The sequence below is a fragment of the Leptopilina boulardi genome, unplaced genomic scaffold (genome assembly GCF_019393585.1).
Source record: "Leptopilina boulardi isolate dan_hultmark-lab unplaced genomic scaffold, ZJU_Lbou_2.1 LbouV2_408, whole genome shotgun sequence".
Lineage (NCBI taxonomy): Eukaryota > Metazoa > Arthropoda > Insecta > Hymenoptera > Figitidae > Leptopilina > Leptopilina boulardi.
The window spans coordinates 1,241,428-1,266,201 of NW_026137983.1; the positions used below are offsets into that span (position 1 = coordinate 1,241,428).

The following is a 24,774-nucleotide window of genomic DNA, read 5'->3' on the forward strand; positions in this document are numbered from 1 at the left end:
CCCTTGACTTTTTTTTTTTTTTTTTTTTTCTCGCGCACATTGCCACCGTCGATAACCTCGAGTAAAGGAGGAAAAGGAGTCGTTGAGTATAGAAAAGTAGACGAAGAGTGAAGCAGAGGAGAGAATTCAAACGATAAGAAATAGGAGGGAGGGACGTTAAAGGCAGCTGCCAATCTTGCGATATCGTCTCAGAGCATATTTAAAGCATATATATATATATATATATATATATATATAAAGAGAGAGAGAAAAAAAAGAGAGGGAAGAGATAACAAATAATGTCGATGAAAAAAAAAAAGTTGCTCCAATATCGACTTTGTCAGAGTAATTTCGTATTTATGCTTTAAGACGCGGGCATATACCGTCGTCAGCGCCTGATGCATAAACAGTCAACTTTCTTTATAGGCTTCTTTAAACCGAGTTCTTAACTCTTTTGACAATAAAATTCCTTTTGAATCATGGAATTTGGAGCGCGTAATGCCTTTCAGAGCTACGACAATAAAAAAAAAAAAAAAACTCGTGGAAGAAGGAAAATCTTCGACTTCCTATCATTGAAAGGAAATCGTCTTTTCTCTACTACCCAAGACGCGAAGAGGACATGCTTTGCGACGAGATCGGGTCAGGAAATGGTTTGAACTTTCTAATGTAAAATGCAAGGCGGAATATTACCGATAGAAAGCTGTAGCTTTAGTCAATACGATAAAACTTGAACTATAAATCAAAAAAAGATGTCCAGAGAGAGAGAGAGAGAGAGAGAACTGTTGCAGGCGGACGCATCCATTGAAAAAGACACACACACACACACATTTTATTGTTTCATAATAAAACTTTGCCACGTCTCGATACGATAAGAGTAGAGAAAAGAAAAAAAAAATCTAAAGGTTTTATGATCTTAAAAATCTGACGGGAAGATACGAAATCTGAAATTCCTTCTATTTTCTTTTTTAATATTGGAAAAAGATTTCAAGTGCGTCTATTGCGACTCTAAAACGTCATTTATAGAGAAACGATTTTGGTAGCTAATTTTTTTTTTTTTTTTTCAATTTCTCTAACATAAAAGGGGACTTTATGATGTTCCTTAATTGTAAATTTTTAAAAACAAGATTTTTTTATGATTTTTTTTTCTCAAAAGTTTCAAAATTATAATAAGTTAATTCTTTTAACAGGTTTTTATGTAGAATAAAAAAATTAAGTTATGATTTTTAAAAATATTAAAAATTTTCCTTCTCTTCAGTGGGCACTTTATCCACACTTTAAAATATTGTATTTGGCTGCCATCAAAACTCGACTATTGACCGATTTCAAAAATTCTTGTTACATTCTCTTGTGTGGAATTTTCTTTAGCTAAACATCGAATTATACTCATTCACAGAAAGCATAAAATTAAACATTATTAGTATATTAAGAGGTCTAGTCGCTAAAGAAAATTCTACAGAAGAGAATGCAGCAAGAATATTTAAAATCGGTTGTCGCGTGCATGATTTTTAACCTCTACAGAAAAAGTGAGGTTAGGTTAATCCCCCGAGAGGTTAAAGGCAGTAGATATATTCTGCGTCTGCGCAGAATGTTTCTATGCAGCTTCTGAGCAGACGCAGAATATATCCACTGCCTTTAACCTCTCGGAGGATTAAATTTATCCCCACGGATGCCAACAACTGTAATAGACTTACAATTATTTTTTTAATTACAACATGTTGAAAAATTTAACTTATACTTTGAAACTGTTGAGAGAAAAAAAAATCATGAAAAACCTTCAATTTATGATTTTGAAAATTTACAATATCCCTTATAATCCAGGAGTCTTCATAAAAGGAAAAAAAAAAAAATTAGAATAGAATAGAAACTAACTTAAACTAAAACTAATTATTACACTTCATGTTTGTTGCTGGAGTCTTCATTGCTGAGACAAAGGGCGATTTTAATTAATTTAACATTAATGTTCCTGGTGGTGGTATTTACGAGGGAGACGCCTGTACTCGGAACTTTCTCGACCCGCAAGATAGATTCAAGTGGGATGAGGATGAGGTGAGATGAAGAAGGAGAGGGTACACACAGGAAAAGGAGGATGAGGTTACGTCTACTGGGGATTTTGAACGTAATAGAGGCGGATACTCCAGGAGCACGCATTATTCTCGTTACAGGGTGAGGCCGAAGTTTATGGTGCAGATGGTTATAGACCATGATGGTACTTTATGCCCCACATTTGTGTCTTGTCGATGCCTCTTGTCCAAGCGTATACGGGTGTGGCACAATTTTTTTTTTCATTCTCTTCTTTTTCATTTAACAAACACAACAATAAATCCCTGGATCGTTTCATAAAATTTTAAATATAAAATTTATTGACGTTCAGTGTCATTAACAATATTCGCAACAAAAAAAGAGAAACTTTCCCGCGCTAATATGGAGTTACACTGTAGAAAAAAAATTATTCAAAAATTACTTGATTCTAAAATGAAGATTTGAATTTTGTGCCATTCTTTTGGAAAAAAAAAAAAATCACAACTTTTTATCTATTTGTTTTTGATGGACATGCGTGGATGTTTGCGGGAGAAACATTGATTCGTGGACAATTAAAGCTAGGATTATAGTAGACAGGCAATGCCATATAGGTCCAGAGGTAAATGGAAACACATAGCTGAGATTACTGTATAGCCACTATAGCCTAATGTAATGCAACCCCACAGGTCGTTACAACAGTCGGAAGACGTTCCTCGTGTGCCTTTCTACAATAGTAACCTATATATAGTGGGATACTACAACTCGTTTCCGCTACAAACTCACATCGGGACGTAATGCCTTCTGGCAGGGGATGTGCAGTAAGTGCACGAATTATACGGCTAGTTTATTTCGAAACCTCTGAGTGACTCGGTTTAAGCGTTTTTGAAAGTGCAAAAGCACGGAATAACAGGCCAACTAGAACGCCTTTAAATTTACGTTTGCCGTTCTCTTAGTCATTACTCTCTGTAATTTTCCAGCAATTGCACCTCTCCATTCTATATATACATATACACATTCAATTTACTTTAGCCAAAACGCTAGTGTTCTAAAACTAACTTCCACTTTCTGTAATTACAATGAAATTCATTTTTTATCCACAAACATGGGAGTTTTTTTTTCCAGAACATCAACTTCCTTTTTCCAATCAGAAATTGATTACTTCTATTAATACTCGTATTAAAATAAGAATGTCAATATTACCTCAAATAGAAGTTTATCATTGATTCTAAAAGGAAATACTATAATTAGAATGTTTGATTAAAGATTATAATTAATATATCCGGTAATAAAAATTGAACAATCTTTTCGATATAGACCTTAATTCTAACTGAGGACAATTCAAAACTAAAAAGATTAAATAATCAAGAGAATAGTAAAATATTCTAACAATAATGGATTTTAATTCTGAAGAGCATTCTAAATTTTCTGATAATCAATTTATATATATATATATATATATATATACATTATGTTATATTATAGGTGAACTAGTTGAGGTCGAATTCACATGTAAACTGAATATTGACAATAGTTTGTGTATAGAACGTCTATAGTTAAGGCGAAATGTCAGTTGTTAAATGTCAGAACCCTCGTATTCGTTGTCCGTTGGGAGATACCACTTCAAGCGAAAATTAGGATTCTCAAGCACGCTGAATCCTTGGGCTATTTGTGGAACGTGAGACCAAGTGTGGCTAACATGATTAATATTGTAACTGATCGAAAATTATCAAATCAAGTCGCAATTTTTTTTTTTTCAAGTCATTAATTTAATAAATATTTACATTTTCTCATGTGAGAAATGACAAATTATATACATAATTGAATCTTAATATTAACAATTATAAAATATAACCTAAAAGCTAGAGTTGCAAAAATAGAAAATTTTTTTTTTAAATATGAATAACGTATAGTAAAGAAAAAATGGAGAGTCAACGAAACCACTCGGGAGGTTTTGAGCTTCCGCCGGAAAATTAACATTTTTCTTTCCACGAACCATGCAGAGCTCAGCAGAGTAAAGGGCCGGAAAAAACTGAAACATGCTTCAGTCCGTTAGCGCTCTTGGATGTTCTTTGACGTGCGATGTTCTGTGGCTGAACGTTCACAGTAATTGCCAGAAATATTTTTTTTTTTTTTTTTGCAAAACTGTAACGTGTTCTCTATACTAGCAGGAGCATAACGCTCCGTTTATTTTCAAGTGTCAACGTAGTTCGATGCAACAACGTTTTGCTCACCAAATTTCCCCTTTGTGCCAGACGCGGAAATGAAAAGCGAATTTTTCGTGCACTCGCCTGTTAAATGGTATATATCGCACCGTGCGCTTTCTATATGTATATCATGCAACGAGACCGCAAGAATCTCATACATAGGCAATACACGCGGCTGATATTTGAATTTAATTCCGGATATTGAACTTGAAAAATTTCAACTCTCGTCATTTAAAAAAGCACACACACACACACACTAACAGGGGTGTAACTTTCCACCACAACCAAAAAGTGTATTCTTGATTAAATTTGCAAACGGGAATGGATTAATAAAAAAAAAAAATTTTTTTTTTTTTTTTAGTAAAATACAAAACAATTTTTTTTATGATCATTTGGAATAATTGATTGCAAATGTTCATTAAAACGACGCACTTCATTTTATTTCTAGTTTTGAAAATTTTTTGATTTTATTACCGTGTGGATATTCGCAAGATTGGTACTCGCGTGCAAAAATTAACTCACTTTATTTAAAATGGATGTTTTGGCACACTCTCGATAGTTTTTTCTGTTTGAAAAAAATGTAAATAAACTAAGTTTTTAAAATTACTTTTTCAGTGAATCCAAAAACCCTAGAGTTACAAATCTAAAACGTGGCTGTTTGGTCTACGTACTACGGCTCGCGTCCCAAGAATCCAGGGTTCGATACTCCATGCGAGCGAGATTTTTTTAAAATTATTCTAAAGTACTTTATATACTTAAAATATATTAAATATAATAAAATAAATTAATACAATTCTGAATGGAATCTACTCTCTAAATACGAATTTATTAGTGGCTAATTCGACTGCGTTGATTCGTTCATTAAATAAATTATAGTAACCGTTTTGACTAATTCTTATAGTGAGTATGTATAATTAATAGTAGAAAAGTACTAATTCATTAAGTACTTATACTAGTTTCTAACCAAACAATAACAAAAATCAACATGGTCCATACTAATTTTTAGTATTATTTTGTTTCATACGACTAAATAGTACAAAAGTACAATTTTCCCCATTTTAAAATACATTATAATAATGTTAAAAATATACTAATGTCCCAATCAATATAATAATAATAATAATAAAAGTAATTGTTTTGGTAATTTTTTTGGGACTTAGATAAGACATACACTCATCTTAACGTTTTTTTTTATAAATCTTTTTTACTAATTAAAATGTAATTTACAGACTAATAAACTTCTGATGAGGAGATCAGTACCGATCTCGAAACGTTAAGATTTGTGTATGTCTTATCTACACAGAAAAAAACTGAGTTTCTGTTGAAATTCAAGATTTTAAGATTATTATGTTGGCAACAACTGCAACTTATGTATGCAGCGCCACACTGGCGCAATATTCAAATTGAAATAGTAGAAATATTTTTTACTTTAATTTAACAATAAATTTGAATAATTATAGTTAATGTATAATATAAATTATTATTATATATTATATTTATAATATTCATTTACAAACTATTATATGTATTATATTTTATATTTTTTTAAAAATATTTTTATATTATATATATATATATATATATATATATATACTAGGGGGGCTACGCCCCCCTGCGCGCTTCGCGCGCCAACCCCCTTGTTTTAATCATTTTTTTTTAATTTTCCATTGATCTTCTTTTTCCAAATGAACCACCTATTTCGAAAAATTATATTATATTATAATGTATAATAATAGTTTTTAATATTTTATTGGTATTTAGCCAATTTCATTGAATTTATTTTATTTAAATAATTTTTGAAATTTTCTAATTTTAATAAATTTCATGATTAAAATTTTAATTTTTATAATATTTATCTAGATTTCAATGAATTTGTTTCCAAGATACACTACGGGGAAGTAACCAATTTCGTATCTTAAAACCTAAATAAAAAATGATTAGTTTTGTTTATGTAAAGATTATATAAAATTTAAAGATAAATTTGAAAAATAAAAATATACCAATTTCGTATCTTAAAACCTAAATAAAAAATGATTAGTTTTGTTTATGTAAAGATTATATAAAATTTACAGATAACTTTGAAAAATAGAAATATCTCATTTGAATATTATGTAAATATTACAAAATTTTTCAAATAACAAAGGGCACATTACAAATGTCTCTGATGAATCAGGGAGAAGTTGGTCATTGAATTATTTAGTGAAATTGTAACTGCAAATTAGTAAAATATGACTGAAAATCTTCAAAAAATGATTGAGTAACCAACTTCTCCCTGATTCATCAGAGACATCTCATTGATTCAAATTGAGAGTTTAATGTACTGAATTTAATCGAAAATTTCGGTCCACACAATGTTACTTATTTCTTTATGCTCTTCATTATTATCATCGTCATCATTATTACATTCAATAAATAAATTGTCGGGATCTGTGCATCTTGATAATGCGACGTATAATTGTCCGTGTGAAAATAAAGGTTTATTAAAAAAAATACCCAATTTATGAAAACTTTGCCCTTGTGATTTATTTATTGTTATTGCAAACGCCAAAACAATAGGAAATTGTTTTCTGTATAACATAAACGGTAAATTTGTGTGTTCCCCAGAGTCCAAAGTTATTCTTGGTATAAATGCAGTGGTACCTTCTTTACTTCCCGTTATTATCAAAACTTTTATATTAAATTTGTACAATTCCAAAATTTTAAGCCTGGTACCATTGCATAGCCCATCAGTAATGCTTATATTTCTTATAAGCATAACTATTGCTCCAATTTTTAAAATTAATTTATGAACTGGTAAGCCCGGAATTTTCAAAGAATTTAAATATTCGGCCGGATAATTTAATTGCACATTTTCGTCAGTTAGATCCATTCCTTTCTGTCTGACATAATCAATACTATAATAAATTTTTTCTTTATCAAAAATTTTATTTAAAATTTTATTATTTAATTTCATTATATCATCATTATGGCATGCCAGGATTGCATATTTTGAAATATCATCATGTTTTGAAATTTTTTCACCGAAAATTTTAGAGCAAACATCATTAGTTTTCCATTTTATAGGTATAAAGAAAGAATTTAATTTACCCTCACCAATATTTAAAAGAAATTTTGAAAATTTTGCATTCGATGATCTCATATTTTTTGTTAATTTGAAAATATGAAAATTATTCCAAAGATGTGAATATTTTATTGATTCTTCAATAATTATTTTTCTGCAACCATGTTTAATTACCGGTAAAATTTGTCGAAAATCACCTCCCAATATTATTAATTTTCCCGCAAAAGGTATATTTTCGATACGACAACAATCTCTTAAGGTCTTGTCAACAATATCTAAAGCTTTTTTTGGGATCATCGATGCTTCATCCCAAATAATAATGTCAGATTTCATTAGTCGATATTTATCAGATTTTAATTTCAAAAAAGTTGTTTCAATATTTGTTAAATCTAGTGGTAATCGAAATGTTTTATGACTTGTCATACCACCAGGTAACAAAATTGATGCAATACCTGTCCATGCCATAGATAACACATTTTTCCCCAATGAAAGGTAATAGTATATCAAAGTTTTATATAAAAAGGTTTTTCCAGTCCCACCAGGTCCGTCAATAAAAACCATTTTATAATTGCCGTTAATAATGCTTTGAAAAATTAAATTTTGATCATCATTTAATTGATTAACAAATTTTAAAAACAAATTTTTATTTTCTTTCATAAATAATTCAAAATTTTCTTTATCATTAAAATCTTTAATTTCTTGAGGTTCAGGTAAACCAAAATTAGAACATGTCAAGTTTTCCAAATTTAAAATGTTATTTATTTCAGTTAAAGCTCTTTGTTCATTCTTATTCTCGAAACCTTCACAAAAATGTTTTTTAAATTTATTCCAAATATTATATTGTGCAGGTGAATTATCAGCAATAAGAAACCAAGCATAAAACCGACGTAATTCTTTTGGCATCATTATGTTACATGCCTCCTCAAAAATTTTACAAATTTGTTCATCAGATTCTATTAGTCCCATGGCTAAAGCTGCATTTTGAAAAGTATCATATGTTACATTGTCATACGTTTTTAAATCTTTAAAGCAAGTTGCACCCCTTACACGATTTAAAATTAATTTTAAATGGAATCTTTCAACATCTTTTGGGCTTACACTACTGACTCTACCCAAACATGTACTAAAATTTTGTCTTTTAACCCATTTTTTGTTTTTTAAATCAAATAAATAATATTTTGGAATATTTGAATATTTAATATTTGTGGAATTTTTGTCTGTTGAATTTAATTTAAACCAAGCAGTAAGTGTTGTATCACAATTTTTATCAATTGCTTCTTTTTCTTTACTTTCTTGAAATAAAATTTGTTGTTGATTTTCAGTGTGTACTGCCAAACGAATTACAGAATGAGATCGTCCTGACAAAGGTAACGATTCAATTCTCCATGCAGCTTCCATAGGACTAACATATCTAGCATTAATATAATCTTGGATTTCGTCATAAATTTCATTTTTTTTCTCTTTTTTTACTCCAATAAAAGCTCTATCGTGACCTTTATGTAAATATTTATAAATATATTTTATGCTCCCTATAGAAGCACAATATTCAACGTTAATGTGGCAACAATATTTTTTTAGAAGAATTGGATTGTAAGGAACAACCATAGAATTATCAACTTTTACAATTTTACCATTTACTTTTGAATTATAAACATAAAGTTTATTTTTATTATTTTTTCGTTTATATTTAGGATAACCGTTTTTTTGAATTTCCGTATATTCACAAAAAGGTTTTGGAAATTTTTTCGAACAAAGATCTTTATTTTTTTTTAAACACGGTGAATTTTCATTATGAGGGCCATGTAACATAAATTGCAAAACCAAATCTCTTAGTTCGTTATCATTCTCCGGAATTTCTGCTGAAATATGTTTATCAATATCTTCTGAAGTAAGTAATTTATTTTTATAATTTAATATAAACAATAAATGACTGTGAGGTAATCCTCTTTTCTGAAATTCAATTGTATAAACATATCCCAAAACTTCACCAAAAATTGAGCCGCTAAGGATATCAGCGATGATACATTTTAATTTTGCATAAAATAATCGAACAACAATATTCGGAATGTCGTTGCATGTTGTTCCCTTTGGAAATTTGGAAAGTATTTTTTTTATTTCCGGCCAGTTAGGATTACATGTCACAGTAATGAATAAGTCAGGTCTTCCAATTTGTCTGTTAATAGTCATTGCGTCTTGAAAAATTTGATACATATGTCGCGGACTACCGATATGAGTCGCAGGTAAAATAAATATATTACCCAAACGTTCTTTATTTTCAAAATTATTAGAATTATTTGATGCAAAATTTGAAACATGATCAACTAATCCCTGATAACACTCAACTCTCAATTTCGATTGATTATATCGATAAAAATCTGTCCGTGTAGTGTCCATAATTATAAAACCTTGGATTACATATTGCTGAGACAAACGTCCACAATATAAAATTGGACTAAATTTCATATTTGGACGATAAGCTAAGCGATAAGAATAGTATTGCAGAGCTGTTAACCTTTTTTTACTTTTACAATTTTGTTTCAAATCAAAACTCCACCCCAAATCCCCTGAAGGAAACATAATCGGAAAGGCTAATGGATCTAAATGAACCGACAATTTACTTAAAAAAGTAAATGATTTGTTGCCTTTAGGAACATTTCTAGGATAAATACATAGATCAAAATTTTTAGGAATTTCTCCATCTTTTGAAACAATTAATGCAGCACATTCTGCAGTTCTTGGTTTATTATATGTATGTTTATTCAAATTAATGTTGTTTAAAAAATATAAATTAAATTTTTCCAACTTTTTTCCTTGAGATAATTCATGTAAATGTTTATATTTTATAACATACGGATTATCGTTCATAATTTTTGTTAAAATTTTTATATGATCTTTAATTAAATTATTATTTCGTTTTAATCTTTCATTAATTGCTTCAACGTCATCATAAATATAAATTTGACCGAGAGTAGGAGATTCTCCTTTTTTTGGTAACAATGAATTTGGAATAGAGTGACAAATTTGCCCCTGAATGTTTAAATTATAAACTCCCTTTTTTGAATCATTTTTTATATTTCCGTTAAAGCTGACAAAAGCAAATCTATTATTATAATATCTTATTAAATCTCGAAATTTTTGGTCAAATAAAAGACTTTTTAATTTTTCATTATAATCTTTCAAAGGAGATAATTTTATTTTTCCATTGTGACAACAACTTTTATATGAAAATTCCATTGACCAAAACATTGCTGAACAATGTGGGCATGTGTAATCCATTTCCCCAAAATCCAAATAGGTAATTTTTGAAAAATTCAACTTTTTAAATTTTTTAATTACTTGATTTTTTCTTCTTTTACAGATTCTGTTCTCAGTCATACGAATTGCTCTATCATTTTCTCTTTTTTTATTCAAGCGATCCTCATTCATTTTTTCAATCAAGTCTTTTTCTCTTTTTTTATTCAAGCGATTTTCATTCATACTTTCAATTAAATCTTTCTGCCTTTTTTTCTTAACTCTCATTTCATTCATGTTTTCAATTAAATCTTTTTTTCTTTTTTTTTCAATACATTCATCATTCATATTTTGAATTAAATCTTTCGCACGTTTTAGATTTTTCCTTTTCTCACACATTGATTCTATACGATCACTCTCTCTCTTTTTCATTAAACGTTCTTTCGTCATATTCTCAACAACATTTGCTTTTTTTTTTCTTTGCAATTGTAAATCTGTTAAATTATTTACTTTTGCTTTTTCACAAATTTTTTTTTTATTCAATTCGTAATATAGATTATTAGTATGTCTTTTATAATGTGCCCAAAAATTAAAATTACAATATTCTAAAATATCATAATGACCTTTATCAAGATTTCCAGATAATAATAATATTAATTTCATATTATTATTATAATTTCCATAATTTTTAATATTGTTAAAGATTTTATGATAAATTGTAACATTTACATTATAAATTGAAACAAAGGCTTGAATTTCAACCTCCCCACCATAAACACTATTTCGCAACATAAGATTTTTATAAGAATTTTTATCATAAACAATTTTGTCATAGGATTCATCCCCGATAATAAAATTTTCATATAAAATCCAATTGTCAATAATGTAATTAACAATTTTAGTTCGTACCTTTTTATGTTTTTCTTGGTCATTGTATAAAAAAAAGGAAAAAGATCTAAACAAACAATTACCGTCTGGTTTAATTTTGACTTTAGTATCCATTGTGAAATCTCAGAATCAAATCTAAAATTTATTATTTTAAATGTTTAAATTATCAGTGATTGGGTTTTTTTAAATAATAATTTTATGTTCGCAATTTTTTTTTAATTAAAAATTATAACAGATTGAAATAATGTAAAAGAGAACATAAATTATAAATAGAATTTTAAAAACTTGAATAAATAATTAAATAAATTAAATAAATTAAATAATTATTAATTAATAAAATATTAGAAAGAAAATTAACTGAAAATGCACTAACGTACCATTAATAATTTTCGAAGGATTTTCAATGACCAAGAATTCTCATCAGTGACATTCTCATCAGTGATGATGAAAATAATAATTTTGTAAAATTAATTATTTGTAAAAACGATTTAAAAAATGTAAAAGATAACATAAATTATAAAAAAAAATTTAAAAATTGTATTTTTATATTATACAGATTTTTGAAAATAAATTTTAATCAATAAAATATTGGAAAATATTGAAGAAATTAATTGTATTAATTAATTAATTAATAGTAATTAATCACTAACCTTTAATACAAATATTGCTAAAATGACATAATAATTTTCCAATTTGTCGCAATTTGTTCAAATTCTCATCATTGGGTAAATTAAATAAAAATTTTAAACTGTACTTTTAAATTTAATTCGATTTTATATTATCAAAAATTATGTTAAGAATTTTGAGAAACTTCACAATTGACAGTTTGAAAACAATAGTGTTAGGAAATGATATGTTCTCTGAAGTTGGTTTGTTTATATCATTTTTTTTTTATATTTGAAAAATCATTTTTGTTTAATTCAAATTGTCAAAATTAAAAGTTGATACTTTTCCAAAATTAAAACTTTTCCAATCAAAATGTCTAAAAAAAGAAATTTCACTTCTAACGATCTTTCGAATGATAAAAATAAAAAAATTAAAATTGATGAAAACCTTGATTTCACATCTTCAAATTTTCTACAAAAAAAAGTTAAAGTTGGAGATAAGTTTGTGTAAGTTCTTAATTAATAACATTATTAATTTATTTATTGTCACTAATTATTAAATTATTTTTATATAAATAATTTTTTTAATTAAAAAATTAAATTGTTGAAAATATTATTTTATAATAGGTCTGTCGTGGGTTATGTAGAAACTATACATAAATTAAAAAAAATAAAATCAAAAAAAAGTGATTCAAAAGATGAGTTTGACCTTTTTAAATTCGTTTTGAACAACAATGATAATTGTCGAATTTCATGCTTGTCATGGAGTAATGCTGCGTTCAAATTTTCAAATATGATCAAGGAAAATCAAGTAATTCTAATAATTTCTTTTTATTGTTCTGATTATAATTTAACTTCTATATATTATATATATATTTACGTTCTCTAATTTATTATTTTTACGAAGAAAATTCTTTTTCAAAATTTGACTGCGAAAGAGACATCAGATTTTAATGATGGAAATATGTCTTATGAATTGTTATTAAACAACTCTTCTAAATTAACTCTTTTGGGAACTTTTGATATTTTAAAAGAGCAAAATCAGATAATTGCAATAGAATTTAACAAAGAAAATGTACTAAACAGTACAGGATATATTAGTAAGTATTATTTACTTGTTTAAATTTGTAATCGAAAAATAAAATTAACTTTTTTGGATTTACTTACAGAAATTGAAGGTTATTTAAGAGATAATTTTATTCCAATCAAAATTAATTCAAATAACTATTTTGGAAGTATTACAAATGGCGAACATAAAATTATTATTACAATTCAAAATTTTTCCGAGGAATGCAACTTTCAGCAGGGACAAAAATTACGAATTATTGGGCAATTATATGAAAACGGTATTATATCATTATTATTATTATTATATACAACAATTAAAGATTAATTAAAAATTATATACAGATGACTTTAGTATTGCAATTCAAGTACAAAATGAAAAACAAATTACAATTCTTTCCAATGAACCTGATATGTCCTTGAAACTATTACTGGAAGGAGGAGAGTTAATTTATAAATCATAAGAAAATGATGAAATTTTATTGTGTCCTTAACCTCCAAATTAAATCTATATATATAAATCTATCTACCAACATCTATGATGATTGGTTACTTCCCCGTAGTGTATCATTCATTGAAATCTGAATAAATATTTTTAAAATTATTAAATTTTTATTAATATATTTATTAATTAATAATAAATAAATAATTAAATAAATTAAAATCAACATTAAGAAATTATTTTTAAAAATAATTTCAATGAAATTGCCTAAAAACCAATAAATTATTAAAAAGTCTTGAAACGTACATAACCTTTAAATTCAAGTCATTTTTGGCGGGAACTCCACCTCCTTTTTGGCAGGGGAGGGGAAATGAGAGGAGAGAGGGGGGACTTGCAGCTATATTCAGAGTCTTGAATAGTGTTGAACCATTGTACTATCCATGTCAAAAACGTTGGCTAACCTAACCTGGTCAAAAACATGGGTTGGGTACACTTTAGATCATTTTTGGCAGGGGAGGGGAAATGAGAGGAGAGAGGGAGAACTTGCGGCTATATTCAGAGACTTGAAACGAACATAACCTTGAAATTTAGGCCATTTTGGTGGAGGAGGGGAAATGAGAGGAGGGTGGGGGGACTTGCGGCTATATTTAGAGCCTCGAAACGAACATAACCTCAAAATTTAGGTCATTTCTGGCGGGGGAGGGGAAAGGAGGGGGAATGAGAGGAGGGAGGGGGGACTTGCGGCTATATTCAGAGACTTGAAACGAACATAACCTTAAAATTTAGGCCATTTTGGCGGAGGAGGGGAAATGAGAGGAGGGTGGGGGGACTTGCGGCTATATTCAGAGACTTGAAACGAACATAACCTTAAAATTTAGGCCATTTTGGCGGAGGAGGGGAAATGAGAGGAGGGAGGGGGGACTTGCGGCTATATTTAGAGCCTCGAAACGAACATAACCTCAAAATTTAGGTCATTTCTGGCGGGGGAGGGGAAAGGAGGGGGATATCCCCCCTCCTAGGTCAAAATTTGTTTCTGGCGGGGGAGGGGGAAGGAGGGGGGATATCCCCCCTCCTAGGTCAAAATTTGCTGAAACAGCGGCGGCGGCGGCGGCGGCGAAATCTTTTTATAATATAGTAATGATATATATATATATATATTACATTAAGTATATTAATATTTTTTTAATATTAATAATATTAATCTTATATGAGAGATAATAATATTTTACAATTATATAATTATAATATATTATATGTATTATAATACATTATATAATTATAAATATATATTATTAATATATGTTATAACAATCATTACATTATTATAATGAATAACACTTTATTTTTGGTTATAGTTTCAAGTTTAAATTTGGCGCCATTATCTTTGGTTTTTAGACAGTGGCGCCGTTAAATTCATGTTTCGTGTTACATGGTTGGTATTTATTTCTGTCAATTCAGAAGTTTCTAACCTAAAAATAATGTATTTTTTTTCTATAAATTCAATGAATCGGATTTAAGAAACAAAGTTTTTTCAAGTGTAATCTGTTTGTTCATTGAAAACAATGATTTTGATTAATGGTTTTATGATAAAGTGCTTCTTAATTGACTATAATTCGTCGATTGAGGGCAGAAATACGCCAATTCAGGTGAATGTTGAGAAACATGACAATCTAAAACACAGTTTTCCTAAAAGTATCAAATTGAGACCAAAAATTGCATCAAATCTTTGCAACGTTTTGATGCACATAAGTTATATCAAAAAGAGATCGTTTTGTGTATAATTTTTAGAAATGATACACGAAACGGTCTCATTTTTTGATGCAAAAAATTTAATCAATTTTTATCAATCATGGCCGAATTGAATCGACTCAAAATTAAACGAATTTTTTCAGATATTTTGGTAATAGTACAATTGCGGAGACCATTTCACTATTTAATTTGAATGATTGATATAAATTGATTAAATTTTTTGCATCAAAAAATGAGACCGTTTCGTGTATCATTTCTAAAAATGATACACAAAACGATCTCTTTTTGATATAACTTATGTGCATCAAAACGTTGCAATAGAAAAAGATACAACCAAGTTTACTGTGAAAATATTAGGGAAACCTGCCATTCCAGTAAAGATATTTCAAAAACTAGCCATCTCAGATGTCAAATTTTTGTTGATTGTTTTAGGTTGGTAACACTGTAAACGAAAAATTGATGAGTCAAAATAATTAATATTTTGTTAAATATTGATGGTTAAGTCGGTAGAACCTTTTATAATTTTCTTATTAATAATTATATTTTTCTTAATTTTTAATATTGATTTCAAGAATAAAATTTTGTTAACTATAATATAACATTCTCAAGAAAGTATTACCAACCTAAAACAATCAACAAAAATTTGACATCTGAAATGGTATGTTTTTGAAATCTTCACTGGAATGGCAGGTTTCCCTAATATTTTTGAAATTGTCATGTTTCTCAACATTCTCCTAAATTGGCGTGTTTCTGCCCTCAATCGACGAATTGTCATTTTAACTTGAACTCAAAATGAATCGGATCTAGCTCATTTTGATGCTTTTTGCCTGAAGTTCAAAATGAGTTTTTCGAGGTTCATTTTTGAACTTAGTTTTTTTCTGTCTAAGTCCCAAAAAAAATTGCTAAATCAATTATTGTTATTATCATTATATTAATGTCTGAAATAAAAAGTTTTTCAGTGTAAAATTCTAAAATTGTAATATAACATCTAAAAAAAAAGGAGATTAAGTGCTTCCAATGATAACCGAAGAAAATTGTTTCTCTTGGGTGGTATAAATAGATATTCGAAAGTAAAGGTTCATGAAAGAGATAAAACCGACAGCCTCGAGTTTGGAGACTATTTTCTACTGCGTCCACTCAGACTCGGGATTCGACCTGTTTGCTGATAATGGCATCAGTTGATCTGGGGATTAGTCTCCAGTAACCCACGCAACAGTGGAGAAGAGAGGAAGTGCAATATAAACTTGCTGAGACAAGAAATCGGAGCAAATGTAGCTGGTATATATGTATATATATATATATATATAGAAAGAGAACTTGTGCAATGTGCGCTTTCTCTCTTGGTCAGTGAAACATTTTCAGAACTGTTGGGGTTGAATGAAGAAAGGAAATGGTGGGGTCGATCCGATCGTGTTTTCTGACCGTGGCATCTCTAGATCCAGGGGATTATGCCAGCCTGACACGGTACGTTACTATACTGACTGGAGCCCTGAGGGGAGACAAGGCCCTCTATATGTATACCACTGAACGCACACAAGTAAGCTCACCTACATGGCACTAAATCCAGAAGGATATAACCCCGCGAACCTGGACAGCCACGATCCTTAACCGACGTTGACCACTGGCCAGTATTCTACCATCCGAACGAACTGTTGTTTAAGTGGCTTAGAATAAGTACCGTCGAAAGTCTATGTCCCGTTTGAGCTAATTACTTCCCTCCCCAAACTATATATATATTATACCAGTTGTTGTGAGCAAAAACTTTTGTCTTTTATCAAATGCAGACTTTAAGCTCACTGAAAGATAAGTAAATATCTCTCTCGCTCTCTCTTGTTCTATACAAAACTGACCGCAGGGAAGCTGTCACAAAGCGCGGGGAAAGTCGACAAGAGATGAATTCTCTTTAGAGGATTTTCACGACTCTTTGAATTCTACAATAATCTTTCTTTTCGGCATAATTTAAGTTTCATTAAGCAGCTATTCATTTATAATGTTATTATTAAATTATTCAATTTTGTTTTATATATGGATAATTCTCCGCGTAGCGTACAATTTAGTTATTGCTATTATTAAATTTTTTTTACAATTTCAACAAAAAGTAAATTATAATCTTTAAGGTTAGTGCTCAAGAATGAAATATTCGATAGTAAAAAAAAAATTTCTACTATTAATTAGTTAAATTTTACTAATTCAAAAGCAAAAAGTGAGTCATGAATTGAAATTATAGTTAAAATTTTTGAGTGTTTTACTATAATTTAGCTTTAGGGGCCATTTATTAATTAAGTAAGGGTTCTTAGGGGGAGGGGGCGGTTTATAAAATCTCTACATGGTCTTACGTCGGCGGGTGGGGGGTAGAGGCTATTCTTACGTAAAATTTTGCCAAGTATTTTCCATTTGTATTGTTTGTAATTAATTTTTTAATTACATTAATATTGTTAAAAACTTGCATAAGAAGGGGGAGGGGGGGGGGTTCGAAAAATCTCATGTATTCTTACATGGGGGGTAGGAGGGGGTCAAAATTAGCCAAAATCGTCCTTACGTAATTAATTAATGGTCCCTTAGAGAGTAAGGTAATTAATAGAATGACACTTTTATTTTTAAATATATTTGTTAATAAATATCTAATAAATTTAAAAAAGCAAATTCTCTTACTTTTCTCTGACTTATTCTAACGTGTCACCCTAAAAGAAATTACTTAATACATGTTTTGTAAATTAACGGATTAAAATACCTGTTAAATTAAAATATTTACGAAATTTAAATTTTTAGAAAATGAAAAGAAAATTGAAAATTTAAGTAAATAGAAATTCATCGTAGAAAAGAAATTAGAAAAAAATGGATAATTTAGGAATTTAATAAAAAAAGAGAATTTGAGAGAATAATTGAAAATTTACTCCACTTGGAAAAAATAAAAAAAATGTAACAGTTTCCAGAAAAACAATTTTTTTTAAAAAGAATCGATTTTTCAGAAAATAAAAAAAATGTAAATAATTGATCAGATATTTCAGAAAATTAAAATAGAAAATTAAAAATTGTAATTTTCATCCTTGATTAATTCCTGAATTTTTCCTGACCGTTATATACATATATATGTATATATAATTTTTGTAAATTTGTTTATCAATCTCTCTTTTCTTTTCTCATTAGTTTTATTATTTAATAATTTTAATGCTATATTAAAAAAAATTAGTGAATTTATAAAAAACTCGAGTTTTATTACTTTTTTTCAATATTATAGATATTATCATCGATTTTTTACATTTTTATATAACTCTCTAAATAAGTGTGTCCAATCAGTGACTGTTAATTAATAATTTTAAAGAACACATAATTATTAAATCAATTTTTATTTTCAGTAAATGTAAAATTATATTTCACTATTTTTCAGTTCTAAAACATTAAATTGTATATTATATATATAATAATTATTACGTGAAACTATACATTAAATAGATATATTTTATTCATGTTTGAAAAATATAAAAAATTTTATATACAGAAGATCTCAAGTTCTTGTACAAATAAAGTCTACTAAATAAAAAAAGATGAAAAAAAAAATTTCTTTTTGAGATTGTACTGAAAAAAAGTCAGTTTTATGTATTTCCAAGTGCGCATATTTAAATCAAAATAAGCAGCTTTAAAATATGTTAAAGAAAAATAGAGAATCACTTTTGCATAAAAGTATATATATATATATATATATATATATATATAAATGAGCCAAAAGTTCTGAACGTTCAAAGGAACAAAATATTTTTTTCAATCTAGAAATTATTAAAAATTATAATGTCAATGTAAAATAAAACAGTAAATTAAACAAATATTGAATTAATAATTTCTTTTTAGATATTTAAAACAATATTTTGTAAGAACCCGAGGAAAAATTTGAATCCTCTTTAGCTCCCCTTAGAACCTAAATAGGCCCTCTTTTGGATCTTGTAGACTCCCGTAGACCCTCCTTTGAATCCCAACATGCAAGAAAGGGAAATTTGCGAATGGTTCAGGAAGCTAAAAAGGAACTTGTTCGATTAAAAAAATACAAAAAAATACTCTCACACAAATTTGAAAGTATCAAATTGATACCAAAAATATCATTGATACAAATTTTTATATCAATTTGATATTTTTGGTATCAATTTGATATTTTTAAATTAGTTTGCTTTTAATTATTTTAATTAAAGCAAACTGAAATTTGTTTTCACACAATTTCTCTCTAATTACACTTTAAAAACAGAAATTAACATATCTTTGAAACGTTAGTAAAAAAATTAATAGAATTAGAGCAATTTCAAAATTTTCAATATTTTAATAAATTTTTAGTCCCTCCTTTAAATCCAAACGTGGAAGAAAGGGTAAAGAGTAGGCCTTAAATTTCGCCTCGGAAAAATTCGTAGTTAAAGAATTTACAAAAAAATTTTTGTTCATCTGAACGTTCAAAAATTTTGGCTCATATATATATATATATATAAAATGAATAATATAATACGTCTGTAAAGCTACAATGAAGTAAACAAAATTTAAATTCGTTAAAATTTATCAAGTATTTTTTAATTTTTGCAAAAAGATTTATTCCTAAATAAACGTATCAAGTTAATAAATTTTTTATTCAATCGATATGCAATAATATGCAGAAAATTGAAATACGTTTGAAATTATTTCTGCGAATTGTATATAAATATCTCTTTCTGCAAATACTTTTTATTCGATATTGACATTTTTATTGGAAACCCAAAGGCCTTTATTCCCCTGTCCATTTTAATGCATTTATATATATATAACGATGTATTTTTCTCTAATTTAAAAACGTATGATATTCTTTGTTAATTCGTTGTAATTTAGCATAATATTTACATAGAATTATTAACATTGTTACTTTATTTTAGTTATGGTAGCATACATACGTATCCTTTTTTCTTTAATTTCAATTGAAATAAATAGTTTGAAACTCGAATATTTTAGTTATATGGGTAAGTCCACGTCAGAAATATCAGAATCTGCAAGTGGTTCTTCGATTTTAATGATACTTGATAAAATTATAGCTTTATATAAGAGTAATTTTTAAAATATCTAAAATTGTAGGAGTTATATCACTTTTAATTTTGATACTGCATTTTTTTCTTTCCTTTATATCTCGATCAATTTTCAACCGATTTTGATGAATCAAAAACGATTTTTTTCAGAAAATTACGTATTTTCAGAAAATTTTAAAATAAAAATAAAATTTTGTTATTTAAATAGAAAAAAGTAAAAAACAAAATTTCTTTTAGATTTTTTTCAATTTCGACCTCTTTTTTCTAATTTTTAATTTTTTAATAATATTCCTTTTTATTTTATCTTTAATTTAAAAAAAAAATTCATTCTGGAGACTTTTTTTAGATCTCGTGATATCGTCCTTTAAGTATTATAAGTCTTCGTCAATTTGAAAACCGCAGGACTTGCTTCTATCATTACTTTGATTTGTTTGTTGAATTTTTTTATGGTTATGAATAACTATTTGTTTTAGAATCCTCTAAAAGAAAGCGCTAAAAACTTCAGCTACAATTTCAGGTTGCATTGTTAAGGTTTCATTACAATTTATTTTAAATTATAAATATTACAAAAAATAAAAACTTTGCTTCAAATCTATTAATAAAATATTGATTTGCTTGAATTTTCACTTGTTTTCGTTAAGTAATTTAAAAATAAAAACATTATTACGCGAAAGTTTCTAGTTTGTAACAATAATATTATAAAACAAATGAAAGTAGAAACACAAATCTGGATCCTAATTTTCTTGAGATGTGGATATTTAAAGAACGATATCACGAGATCTAAAAAAGACTCCAGGATGAATTTTTTTTTAAATTAAAGATAAAATAAAAAGGAATATTATTAAAAAATTAAAAATTAAAAAAAAGAGGTCGAAATTGAAAAAAAATCTAAAAGAAATTTTGTTTTTTACTTTTTTCTATTTAAATAACAAAATTTTATTTTTATTTTAAAATTTTCTGAAAATACGTAATTTTCTGAAAAAAATCGTTTTTGATTCATCAAAATCGGTTGAAAATTGACCGAGATATAAAGGAAAGAAAAAAATGCAGTATCAAAATTAAAAGTGATATAACTCATCCTACAATTTTAGATATTTTAAAAATTCCTTTTACTTACACATTGCTCTTATATAAAGCTATAATTTTACCAAGTATCATTAAAATCGAAGAATCACTTGCAGATTCTGATATTTCTGACGTGGACTTACCCATATCTGGTGAAAAATGTTTACTACAACAAATTTAAATAATATTTATTTCAATAAATATTTTTTTTAGTGATGAAGAAAATTATTTTATTTTACTGCATAATTAAAATAGTCACCAATGCTATTAATTTTAGCTGGTTGTTAGTTATTTTAGCTAAAATATTAGCTGTCAGTTAGCAAAAATAGCTAACAAAATTGCTGTACATATAATAGCAATTAAAATTAGATAGAATAGCTCATAATTAGCTGCAGTAGCTAATTTTTTCTTTCATGTATAATAGAAATTAGATTTAGCTCAACTAGCAAAATATAAGCTACTCTCTAAATTTGAATTAGTAACAATTTTAACTGATTTGAATTGATGACTCACATTTTGTTTTTCAATTAGTTAAATTTTACTATTTTGTTAGTAAAAAAATAAATTTTATTACTTATATTAATTAATTCAAAAGCAAAAATCACTAATTAAAATTAGTGAACTTTTTCTAATCAAGATTTAGAGAATATAAGTTATACGTAACTATAACTTTTTTTTATCTACGTATTATCATTTTAGAAATAGTGTTCATTAATTACAGAAATAATTAAGAGATTTTAATTTTGAATATTAACTTTACAATAAGTATATAATATTTCAATATTGATGTATATCAGTAAATATATATGTATATATATATATAGAATAGAAATTAATATGGAAAGCGCGCATTATACAAAACCGTTAATTAATATATTTAGTATACATTTCCCATTGTTTTGTTTAAATTATATAATAGAGTATATAATTTCTTCATATTCAATAGTAATTGATTAACGAGTTTTTTGTTACAATAAAAGGAAATAAAGTAATAAAATAAAAGTTGAATGAAACGTGAGATAAATTTTAACAACGTACAAATTCCACATCACATTTTTACGGAGAGAAAATGAATGACCAATGTTCATTTCACAAATCCGAGATTTTTCTCTAGTGTGGGCATTTTTTCTTTTTATTCGCTTTTTTTTTTTTTTTTTTTTTTTTTTTTATTTTTAGTCCAGAATTCTACGAGTATACATTTTTTCCCTGTTTTTTGTATTTTTGTTGAGGATGGGAGATACCAACTGTTGCGGCATAGGAAGAACGCGGAACGCTCGAGCTCAACGATATTCCACGAATGTATACGAATGAGCAAACTCGACCGCGCGTCCCCTGACACTTCACCCCTTCTGCCAAGTAGTAGAACCAACGCTAACGAAACTCATATATATACACACACACACAACCACAGGCTCTATTACCTCCAGCAACGTGCTACATTCTGGCGCGTTCCACATATCACCTGCTGGCGATATTCTGCCGAGGTGTCTTCATCAGGGGCCAGAACCGTGGGGGGGGGGAGGGGGAGAAACATTTTACATTCCAACCTCCACTTTACTAATTTATGAGATTATAAACAAGACAGTGCTTTTGAAATTTAAATGAAACACCATTCATAAGTTTTTTTTCTATATTGCTTTAAAAGAGGGAAAAACCTGCAAATAGAGCATAAAGTATAAAATGCTGCTATTTTTCCATTTTAAAACAAACAAATTTAAACTTGAGAGTACTCTGGGTAATTATTATCTTCAATTTTTATAACTATTTTTCATTTTTTTTTTTTTTTTTTTAATTTATAGTTTAAAGTTTATCTGCCTTGGTGTTGTTCGCGAACGATTTAGAGAATTATTTTCGGGTGCATGATTATTCTAGAAAAATTATTAATTAGAATTTTCATTTTAAAAAATTTTGGATTAGAAATAATTATATTTTAGACGAATTTTTATTAATTGAATAAGTGCATTTGACAGAATTTCTTTTTATACGAATTTTTACTTAACAAATTTGTTAGCTACCGAATTTTTGTTTAGCAGAATTTTTATTTTATTGTCATTTAATTTACATATGACATTTTATTTATGAGAATTTTAATTGAATCGAATTTTACACTCTAAATCTAAATTAGTGAAAAGTGAGTTACTAATTTTAAATTTAGTAAGAATTTTCACTAATTTTTAGTCACTTTTTATTAAAACTTTAGTAAAAAAAAAAATTTAAACTACTAAACCAAATAGTAATATTTTACTAAAAATTAGTAAAAATTGTTACTAATGTGAATTAGTAGCTCACTTTTCACTAATTCAAATTTAGAGAGTAAATTTAAACAGAATTCTCATTAAGTCGAATTTTGTGTTATTTGAATTTTTAAATGACAAAAATTCTAATTCATCGAATTTTAATTTGTCCGAATTTTTAATAGATAGAATTTATAAGACGTCGAATTTTCATTTGTCCGAAATTAGAAATGTCCGAACAAACAATCGACAGAAAGATTTCGGCACAATTTTATAAATTGACCAATCACGATTTTCTTGATAATTTCTAAACGGTCAATTTTCAAAATTGAGAAAACAATGGTACAGTACACTGTAAAAAGAAAGGTATTAATTTAATACCGACTTGAGGTACTAAATTGTCATTTGGTTCTATTTTGATACCTAAAATCGGTACTGGTTTATAGTACTTTTCGGTACTGTTTTAGTACTTTCTTTTTACAGTGTAGTAATGTAAAAATTAAGAAAATTATGGTCTTAAAAAAATATATACCTAATATATATTAAATTTTTTAAAAGTCCATAAATTTTATTTTAGAGCTAAAAACAGGTTGTTTTGTAGTTGATACATAATATTTCATATACCTAACTTTGTCATTTTTAATCCTTTTTAGGGTTTCGTGGCCCACCCTAGTAGAAATTTGTCGTGGATGCACTAGATTGACTCAAGTTACTTGACAGTTTTTCTCGCGGACGCTGATTCTAGCTGAACTGATAAATAACTGTGAAGTTACTGATCAGTGCTTTTTGAAAGAAATTCAAGTTGAACTTGATAATTCCACGACTCAAAGCTATCCAGTTTTTTTAATGGCACTGTCCAGTGCTGCTCGAAATTAAATTCATATCCTTGTCATGGCGGTGGCGCTTCAATAAGTCTAGTAACTGGACAGCTATGCTAGGATTTTGTGTATTGACATTTCGCTTGCTTGATTTAAAAAAATTACAACTTGTTTATAAAAATTAATAATAATAATATTAATATTCCTTTCTCAAAAAAAGACAGTGCATACAAAACACATGAAAATGTATCGAAATATCTCGGTGGTCGAAAAAATTGAATTTAAGAAAAAATGAACTTTGCTTTCCAGAGCATCTAAATCAATATTCATTTTATGAAAATCACTGTAAATTATTGTTCCACATATATATTTTTTGCATAACTT

The 24,774-nt window shown here is 27.6% G+C and overlaps 3 protein-coding genes across 13 annotated transcripts in view; 1 reads left to right on the top strand and 2 right to left on the bottom strand.

Annotated features, from left to right (window-relative positions):
* Positions 1 to 24,774, bottom strand: part of LOC127289356 (28S ribosomal protein S31, mitochondrial) — a 271,935-nt gene that overhangs the window by 235,936 nt on the left and 11,225 nt on the right. The window lies entirely within an intron of this gene.
* Positions 1 to 24,774, bottom strand: part of LOC127289355 (RNA-binding protein Musashi homolog Rbp6) — a 999,297-nt gene that overhangs the window by 96,096 nt on the left and 878,427 nt on the right. The gene's annotated exons all lie outside the window — the stretch shown is intronic.
* LOC127289361 (uncharacterized) lies at positions 12,248 to 13,588 on the top strand. The gene is made up of 5 exons (XM_051317255.1): positions 12,248 to 12,494; positions 12,615 to 12,798; positions 12,895 to 13,087; positions 13,157 to 13,333; positions 13,398 to 13,588. Exons 1-5 carry the CDS (start codon positions 12,361 to 12,363, stop codon positions 13,514 to 13,516), a joined length of 807 nt encoding a protein of 268 aa, XP_051173212.1. The 5' UTR covers positions 12,248 to 12,360; the 3' UTR covers positions 13,517 to 13,588.